Here is a 10,268-nt window from a genome sequence, read left to right as displayed (position 1 = left end):
CACACAGTCCCTTCAGCCTCCATGGGCCTAAATGAAGCAGAGGACAAGCTCCAGAATTGGAGAGCAGCCTTTTGTTCATCTACACCTTACAGGCTTAGAGCTCACACTCTGTGTAGGAGGGATAAGTATTTTCCGTAATGTCTGATATTTTCATGCTAGACTTTTAGAAAAATAGGCATTAAATTGTCTGAGAGACATTTACATCACAAGGTTAAACGTCACACGTTGCACATTTCCAATTTGGACAAATCAACATGTGCCTAAATAGTAATTTGACTGATGTCAGACAACATGATGGTTGCATACTGTTACAGGTGGAAAAATTGAGCTGATGATATCAAACTTCAATTAGAAAAGCATAGATAGGGTACTGAAAAAGATGGATATGCGCTGAAAAGTTCAGGACAAAGTGGACAGCGTGGTGTCCACCTGTTCTGATGGGGTTTTCCATTTGGAGGGGGGGTGAGGAAGGATTCAGCAGGGAGCCCTTCTCTGATAAAGCCATCGTGCCCACCCCCCCTTCCCCGAACCAAAGACAGGCAGCAGGGCTGGGAGCTGCATGTGGGAGTGCCGCCTGGGGTCTCCACTCACATGACGGAGCAGCTCTTGGTCTTCTCCTTCTTGAAGGTGGAGGTGAGCAGCTCCGACTTGCTGGGCAAGTGGAGGAGTCTCTTGGAAAGGCGGCGGGTGGGGCTGGGCTTGGGCAGCGGCTGCAGCTTGTTGATGCAGGCCAGGGCAGCGGTGCGGAACACACTGTGGATGCTCTTCTCTGAGGTGAAGGCCGAGCACTCCAGGTAGGCCTCGGCACCCAGCTGCTTGGCCATGGCTGAACCCTGGGAGAGTACGGGGAAGGGGAGGACAGGAGTGAGAGTGAGACCTAAGGAATACACATGCTCAGCGCTGTCGGTTCCATTTTATTATTGATTGATTATCATGATTTGTTTTCACGGCATACTTTTCTACTGGACTTTCTATACTCGTTTTTTTTCTATCTTGAGTATAGGGCACAAGAAATATTTTTTCTTTCATTACACTAATCTAACTGCTTCCCTAACCATATTAGAGACCACATGACCACCGGTATGTCATGGAGTATAATCTGCTAATTGAGTGGTTGGTTATCTCAGTCTCACCTGCTCATGGGTAATGGGGGTCTGCTTCTGATTGGACAGCTCCATCAGCGTGCAGACATCTGTGCGCAGGTCGGTTTTGCAGCCAATGAGAAGGATGCGTGTGCTGGGGCAGAAATCCAGGATCTCAGTCTTCCACTAAAGGAACAAAAGACATTCATTTGGAGGTATTGATGATTATTACATGGAATTAATTAACATAAGCAGAATTAGATTGCCTAGCCTATGATTAGGATATAAAGTCTGTAAAACCAAATAGTGAAATGATTTGAGTCTGAAGGCTAGAGAAATTAGATGAATTAAGAGGAGGCAGCTTTGAGGACTTGGAATTAAACTCATTTAGGGACGAGTGTTGAGAATTTAAGCTATAGACACTATGCTTCAACAAATGTGACAACTGTTCACTCCATGTGTCGATGTGTTCGTTCTGTCCATATATATATATTAAAAAAAAACTCAAATAAAAAAGATTCAGATTCTTTTAGGGTCTGATTATTTTAGGCCCATTACCTTCTTGAGACCACTGTCAACGATGTCTGGGCGGCTGATGTCAAAACAGAGGAGAACCGCATCAGAGTCACTGTAGCAGAGGGGCCTCACGTTGTCATAGTATGGGGAGCCTAAGAGAGGACAGCGGATAGTCAATATCAGAGGTTAGGACAACACAAATACGTAAAAGAGGAGGAGTATACAATAAAAAAAACGTTATCTTTTTTTGGAGATACACTTGGAATTTAAGTTATATTTTTTTAATATACCAGATATTCTAAGATATTGATTGCACATTGTCCGTTCTCTCAGTGTGAATACTGTAGTTTTAGTGTACAGGAGAGAGAGACAGACCGACAGACCGACCCACCGACCGACTGACCGACAGACAGACAGATGACAGGGATTATCCATGAGGGACATCAATTCTCATGCTGAGCCTGACTTTGCTGTCCCTGAACCTGCACCTTCTCCCTCTCCTCTCCCTCTATTGCTATTTCAGAGGGGGAGAAGATGACAATCGAGCACTAAATCCTCATTGATCTTTTTTAGCAGTGGATTACGCAAGTGGAACAGTGGGGCTCGGGGCAGGCAGACGCTCCCACTCATGCTCAGAATCCTTAAGTAAGCCACCCACCCCTCCCCCCCCCCCTCCCCTCTCCCACCAACATCCTCCGCGTGTGCAATACCTACAGTCCCTCCGTTACCACAGCAACAGCCTTGGAATCCACCATCTGCATCAAGCATTCCTCCCACCCCTCCATAAAGGCTTGCCTTAACTGCCAATCAATCATTTTACACCGCAACTGCCCGCCCACCCACCTACAGCTAAAGACATTCCTCTGTGGAACAGCATTGGGGCCGCAAACACACGCACATACGCACGCACGCACGCACGCATGCACACACGCACGCATGCACACGCGCACACACACACACACACACACACACACACACACACACAACAAGCTAACTGGAGTCTGTCCCTTTGTTTGGTTGAATTTGGCATCAGTCAAAGGCGAATCCCATATCAGATGAGATCAAAAGAACAAGGAGAGGCTCAGAGGGATTAGCATGTTTATTCTGATTACACATGAATCTCAATGGGCGTTCTTCCTCTTACGGCTATAGATAGACACTAGACGACGCAATCGTTCATTAAATATTACATAACTCGGCTAATTGACTTACAATGAACAAAACAACACCCAAAAATGTACCTCAGCCACTAAAAGAGAGCACACACAACATTGCTATGTGCATATAGATCCGTTCCATAAATAGTTAATGATTTTCCACATTATCAAAGGGTAGAATTGAATTTGCCAGCTGCTGGGAGACGTGCGTGGAATAATGACAAGCTGTGCTAGAATTCCTTAGTGTTTGATGACCAGAGTGGATGTAAACATTGCTGCAGGAGGAACAATAGGATTAGCTTGTTGCATTACTAGTCTGTATCGAAATCCTTTGCAAGTACTTTCATTGTTTAATCACTTTTTTTTTGCCCTTCTGCGAAATATAAAGCGTACTAATTATCTACTAGAACGTTTGATGTTTTTACACTGGGGATACAGTACATCACTCTCATTGTTAGGAAGTCATACACTACATATATCAAGACACTGCCTGCTGTACAACCTGGCCGGATGTGATTTACAATTACAACTTTGAGAACAGACATAATTAGCAAATATCAGAGCCATGGATGCAGTTGAAAGGCACGATGGGGATGATGATGATCACTTCAGAGTCTGTCTGTGTCTGCATTGAGGTTAGCGTCCCTCGTCCCTGTGAAGATTAAGAGCCTTCGGCGTGTCTGTCTCCCACACAGGGAAGTCACGGAGCAGCAAGCACGGGTGTGATGCTGCATTAAATGGTCACTGATCTAAATGCAGAAATCGATGGACATGCACACAGGGGGGCTGAGGAGCCATTTCAATTAAGGCAGACAAATTAGTTACCCCGCTAGATGGGGGAGGTGGAGAAATATCTATGAGCTACTCTCTGAGTTGACCGCTTCCAAACTAAACCTTCCAAAGCCATTTCCTGGAGAAAGCTGTTTTTCTAATGTGTTGCCAATAGCTGGGTGGTACAAAAGGCAACAGGAAGGAGAAGGGAGGGAGTGTGCCTACTGCCTAGCAGAGGAACATCACAGTGAGACCTCCACTACCATTAATTCTTCACCACCCGTGGTGTGAGATCACAGAGGAGCCGTCTCCTACAGCCTCAAAACACCACAGCTTAACGGACAGACTAGCTGCGCAGCTTTGCATTACAGCATGGGCCACATGTTCTCTCTCAAAACAAGATGCCTTTGCTCCACCCGCCTTGCCATGACAGATGGAGAGTTTCTGATGCATGAAACATGTTATAAAAAAAACGGGCATCACCAAATTCCTATGGCTGAAGTTCGGTCATCATTATCTATGATGCAATGCCCGAAGCAAAGTGTCAAGGAGATGGAACTGGAAAATGGGCCAGCATGGAAGTGGGGTTGAGCTAGGAGGAGAGGAGCCTAGTGTTGTGTACTGGGGGGGAGGGGCAGTGGCAGGGGCATCCATACTTTTGGGTGTATTAATCAATGAGTGCAATGCCTCATCCACATCATTAGCCAAGCCATTTCACAATGGGACATTCCTGGGGTCAGTTAGATTAATGCTATAGTGATGAGATGACTCACACAGATTTAGAGACATATCCATCCCTCTGGGTAAGAGTCTGCTGTGCTGCTACAACCTCATGGACATTTTATGTACTGAACAACGCTTCTGAGACTATTGTTATTGAACGTTTTTTAAACATCAAAATGCAAGATTGAAGCTCTGTAGCTTTTGCAATGTTGGATTAGACGTTGTTATGTGATGGTTATTTTTCAATGTTGACTTAAGGTTTATCATTTAATGCTCATCATCTAACGTTGCTACATTATTGCACATGGGTTGAAATTAGCTTTTTCATTAGATTGGCAGTTGACGGTCAGCATCAGACCATCTCACAATTGAAAATATTTTTTTTTAAACATTGCCTATTTACATAAATACAACGTTTAAAGTATTGATGTACCATGAACTTCCGAACCAAATGGATACGTAGGACCTTATTTCACTTATCTGAGCAATTGTGTCATTGATATGATGGTATATTTTACGATCAGGAGTACATTCAGCATTTTACAATCAAGATTACATTTTCACTGTATTCACTTTTTGATGTGCCTTCACTTTGGATTCAAAAGTATAACCTCTTGCGTTGCTTACTTTGTGCGCCACCAGGTCAATGCAGATTTCCCTCATGACTACATTTTGGGAAGACCACACATCTGCACTTTGCTATGAGTTGGTAATGGGTGATATAATAATGGGATAATGTAACAGTACTAGACACTCCATGCACATGAGGTTAAGAGATCTAGAATGAAAATGAGAGATAGTAGTAAAAGAGGATAAAGTTCAGATCATGCTGAAAAGGATATTACAACAAGAACAACCTTTTACATACAGACATTGCTGCACTATACCATTTTCCGTTTTTCTAAAATGCCCTTGAGGTAACTATGCCTCACAGTCAAACCAAAAACACTAGATTGCTCAGACTTAGTTACACATTTGCCCTGTTCCACTCAACAGTAGCCTCATGGTGGGGGGAGGATAAGACTATCCTTTGTTCTTCAAAAACACATCTACTTGACATGACACGGCCAACACAAACAGGTTAACAATGACAATTCATATCCTGGCGTCATCCATGAAAACGTTTTATCATAGTTTAAAGTTGACCAACATATCGCTTTCTGCTGGTCTCATCTAAAAGCACTACTGGGGAAGGGAAGAGGTTACTAAAAAGATGGATAGAAAGAAGAGAGATATTTGTTGACACCTTCCATAAAACATTGATGAGTGCTCCTGACACATTTCCATATTCTTTGCCGTCACTTGAGTTAACAACAGCAGAGGTGCCTAGCCGTGATGATGTTGGACAAAGAAGTATCCTCATCAAATTAGAGGATTCTGGACTTTTTTGGAACTTTTGGGAAAGCTACTCAAAATCAAGATGAGTAATCCTTGGGTGTTCTGTCTATTATAACAATATCTTCTAAGACTGAAAATGAATTAATATACACTTGGTTCTCATTAGAAAAGTCTCACTCCATTTGATTTGGAAAAAGATCAGGTATCTATTGCACAAAAAAATTACTGAACCACTATATCAATTCGATATTTTCTATAATTTCTAATGATGTCGGAATGTTTTACTAGCAAGCAGATGGTTTCATCAAGCTAATGTGTATACAAGACCGCACTATATCAATTTAATTTATGTATCGAGCAAGCAATCATCTTATAATTCTTGAAACACAAAGCCTTTTACCAGCAAGTCCATTCAAACGAGCATAAATGACTCTGAAACAATCTAACACAGCATCATCATTCAGTATTCATGAGTTAGAGCCCTATAGTGTTGAGTGCGAGGAGGCAGTTCCTCTCCCTCCGCCCTCAAGCATGTCCGAAGGGCCCGCCTGATTAAAACCACTGGATTGATTTTTGCCTGTAAATCCCAGGCAGGCCTCAGCCAGGGAGAGAGAGTGAGCTGCCACAGCACCCAATGATGAGGTCAGTCCAATCAATGGAGAGAAGCCTGGGTAATGAGGAGACTCACTCAGCGCCCAGGCATGGGCGGCTGGCAGCACAGCCTCATGCAATTACAGCAGATTACAATGAGGGGAAACTCTGTGGCATGACCATCAGTTAGCTAGCTGGCCCTGTCACCACCATGTTACAGTATGTTAGGTGGCCCTCTTCCAAACAGTCCTGATGCTTTCAATATGGTCACTGCTGTCAATCACAAAGAAAGAAGAGAAGGGATGGGGAGGAAGGGAGGGAGAGAGAAAGAGAGAAGCATTCTCTCAAATCCTCACACATTTTGAAGGCGTACACGTCTCTTAAGCCATTCCAGTGTTTGGGTAGGTGACCTGACCAACATATGAGGAAGAATGCAGGTCATCAACATCTCTCTCTCTCTCTTTCTCTCTCTCTTTCATCTGCTCCCAAAACCTTCTTTCCCTCCCAGTGATACCTCCCTCTGCCCACCCACAAGCACCACACCACACAGACCAATCAGATCAAGGCCCAGGGCTGGGATTAAAAAGATAGGATTGCACTGGCCAAAATTACATTCAGTATTTCTGATTCAGCCCATTTCATTCTGAAAAAAAAGTGGACTGCAAAAACATCCCACCACATACACAAGTGGGTCTCTTACATAAGGGCTTTACAATTTGCAGGCAGGCAGTCACACTTTAATACCTGCGGCTCAGCCATCCTGACCTACTGTGGTTGACACATATCTGGCATATGAGTCTGAAATGGGGTCTTGGCTAGATGTGGATCATGATGTGCAGCAGTGTGGTGGAAATTGATTATTAATGACTTTGAATGTCAATGGACTAGCTTTTAGATTTTGCTATGATAAGAATTACATAAATGCTAAATAACCTCAAAAGCTTCCTTCAATTAAGCTATCATCAAAAGGGAGTACACAAGCTACAATAACAATCTAGATGTGGATACCCATATGCAGTGATAAGTAGTAACCCCCTTAAGAACAAACACTCGATACAACAGGTTGCGATCGTGCAGTAATCTGAGAAATTTAGAAATCTGGTCTCTATACATTCCACAGGCCAATCTGATTTCAGTCAACACACAGCTCTCGGTTTGGCATCAAGGGGAAATCCCATATAAAAAACACATTTCTCCAGAAACAATCTCAGACCAAAATCAATCATGACTGCAAAACAAACACTATAGGGGTTGTTTAACCACTCTGTAGCAGAGTGATGGAATTAAAGCACTTCTGGTATGTCTACATTCCCTACATAAGAGGATCCAAGTACCAGTACCAATATAATGATACAACATCAAAGACACAAGACATCCATTGCCCGGCCTCAACACTTCACTACAGAGGCAGGCCAGGAGAACATGATCATTTACCTGAAGTATCCCACAGACTGAGCTCCACGCGCTGCTCCTCCAGCTCCAGACAGGCGGTGTAGTTCTCAAACACGGTGGGCACGTAGGTCTGAGAAGCAATTAGCATCATAGTGTCATTAGTGAGGAGGTGTCAATCACTAAGTCAAGATACTCCAAAACTAGTAATGGAATTGACTTTACCAATGCATTACTATAAATTGAAAGGGAGCTTCTCTTTGAATTTTAAAGTGAAAACAATTGCGTGAAATGTAACATTTAGCAGGCATCATTTCTGTTTTTCTAATGAGAAATAATCGATTAATGCCAATTATTTCCGTACAGTTTTCATGAATTATAAATGTCATATATAGAAGAAGATGACTTATGATCAAAAAGAAATGAAATTTTATGTTCACATTTGACTTCCACAAGCAATATCAAAATGATGTGATCACAGGATGAGCATAATCTGATGAGAACTGAATTCGAGGAAATACGCAGCATGCAGCCACAGTCTGTAAAGGATGCTCTTACATTTCAATCTATTGATCAATTACATTTCCGATATTTTTAGACATGTATTACACACAACATAAGAGAGAATATGGAAACTTTGCAGAATACATATGATTTCATACATGATACTGAAACATCATGAGAGCAGTGTTCGCATACCTCTGGATAACAGTCCTTCGCTAGGACTTGCAACATCGCCGTTTTCCCGCATTGAACATCTCCAACAAGAACGAGTTTACATCTCACCACCAACGGCTGTGTATTCCTCTTTTCCTTCATTGTAATTAGAAAGAACACACGATTTCAAAGTAAACACAAAAACAGCAAAAACCGCGAAAAAACGTCCTTGGTTGAGCGCGGTGTTCCGGCGTGCAGCGCTCGAAGGATGACCGCAGTTGATGTGATTGAATTAAACACTGCGGCGCTTTATACTTGGCTTCAACAGCCAATAGGCGTACGCTATTTCACTGGCTTTCCAACATCCGTCCCACTGTTCTCCCCGACGACTACATCAAATGTGTGCTTTTGCCCCATAATCCTATAACAAAAATGGAATTACAAGAGCATTATTGTCGGGGAAATGTCACATGTGACCTGTAGTTTAATTTAAGTTATAACATATAATAATTATTTGTATTATCCTTGGTGTTTGCACATGGCAATAAGTAATCTATTACTGTACTGAAGAGCCCATGCACATCTTCAAATTCACCATGAACAGCACAGCTACTGATATGATAATGACTAACTTCATTGCCTTACTTTTCCATTTGTAAGGACTAATACCTAGTCCATAGTCATTCAGTTTGTCAAGTTGGCCCTTTACCTGTTGTTTTATTAGGGCCTCAAGCTTGCTGTTTAAGGATTTTCTGGCAACAAATTAAATCATTACATTGACATAACACCTAAGATAAATAGCGCTAGAGTTGAAGACAGTAGAGCTGACAGACCGCTCCACTGTTGGGTGATTAGTTGCTTTCATCTGCACCACAGGGTGAGTTCATTGGTCAAATTATAAGTGAGGTAACTAACTAACTAACTTGTCTGAAAAAATGTGTCAGCAATATCTGGGTGGATGATAATATATTGTCAAGCCCACAAAATAGTTTTTGATAATCAAGCGATTGTTAGGCTTATCACTATCTGTTTGTTGACTCTTCCCTGGTCGGTTGTACATTTGCATTGAAACCCTGTGGTCTGGTGGTTGTGTATTTGTGTATTTGCAAATCGTGTTTAACTTCACAAGTAAGATCTAATTGCACTGAAGCCGTTTCCCCTTATAGCTTGTAATCAATCACATATCCCTAATGCATTGACATTAAAAAAGTGTGGGTTATTTAGTTTATATTTTTCATAGATTAGAATAGGGCGCAAATAGTACTTTGCCCACGTCTGAAATCTGCATTCTAATTTGGTCATCTGCGGTAGTCATATACTGTGGTATGTTTGAATGGCTCAGCAGATGGAACCCTTTGGGTTAGTGAGAGGCCATGAGAGTCAAGCCCCCCCTGTAGTTACTGCAGGCCGCCAGAAGTGTCCAGTCAAAAAGTTACACCCCTAATCAGCCAGAGACAGACGCCACACCTCACACTTGCAAGGTTATCTCTGTATGTAAAGAGCTCTCTAGGCAACAAACTAGAAATTAAACAACAAGTCAATCAGCCATCCTAACCAGTGCATAGCTTCTTACCAGCTAATTTACTTAGCTTAGCCAATCATTCCCCTCGCACTTTATTGCCCTGTTGGGTCAAAGCAATCTACTCTTGTTCCCACAACCAACATCGTTCATTCGCCTTGGTGACGTTTGTCAGAATTTTACTGCCCAATATGTCTTGTTTCCATCACACACAGTTATGATTGTGCGTGCTCCCCTGCCCACTGAAAGAGAAATATCAAACATTTGTGGAAATCTAAATCTATTTAAGTCATCGGTTATTACATATTGTTTATTGTGCATAGAATTGAGACCTGATCAGAGCAAATAAACTAATGTTGGTGGAAAGTACCATCAGCTACGAAATACCAATGTAACTCCCCCATAGTCTATGAAATACAGCCAGGAAAAGGGATACAGAGGACCATTTAGATAATGAACTTTAGTTTACCCAAGAACATATTTATTTGGATAACTGTATGCATGACTTCAGCATTGCTCCTAGGG

General features: G+C 42.3%; 1 protein-coding gene across 1 annotated transcript; it reads right to left on the bottom strand.

Moving 5' to 3' along the window:
• Positions 1-587: 587 nt before the first annotated feature.
• rnd1b (Rho family GTPase 1b) lies at positions 588-8,386 on the bottom strand (the record flags this gene model as incomplete). Its single annotated transcript, XM_083674529.1, has 5 exons — positions 588-833; positions 1,134-1,268; positions 1,641-1,750; positions 7,613-7,700; positions 8,267-8,386. The coding sequence occupies 5 exons, from the start codon at positions 8,384-8,386 to the stop codon at positions 588-590; spliced, it is 699 nt and encodes a 232-aa protein (XP_083530655.1).
• Between the last annotated feature and the right edge of the window lie 1,882 nt (positions 8,387-10,268).

The sequence above is a fragment of the Argentina silus genome, assembly GCF_951799395.1.
Source record: "Argentina silus genome assembly, chromosome: 8".
In the NCBI taxonomy this organism is placed as follows: Eukaryota; Metazoa; Chordata; class Actinopteri; order Argentiniformes; family Argentinidae; genus Argentina; species Argentina silus.
This window is presented reverse-complemented; position numbering and strand designations above follow the sequence as displayed.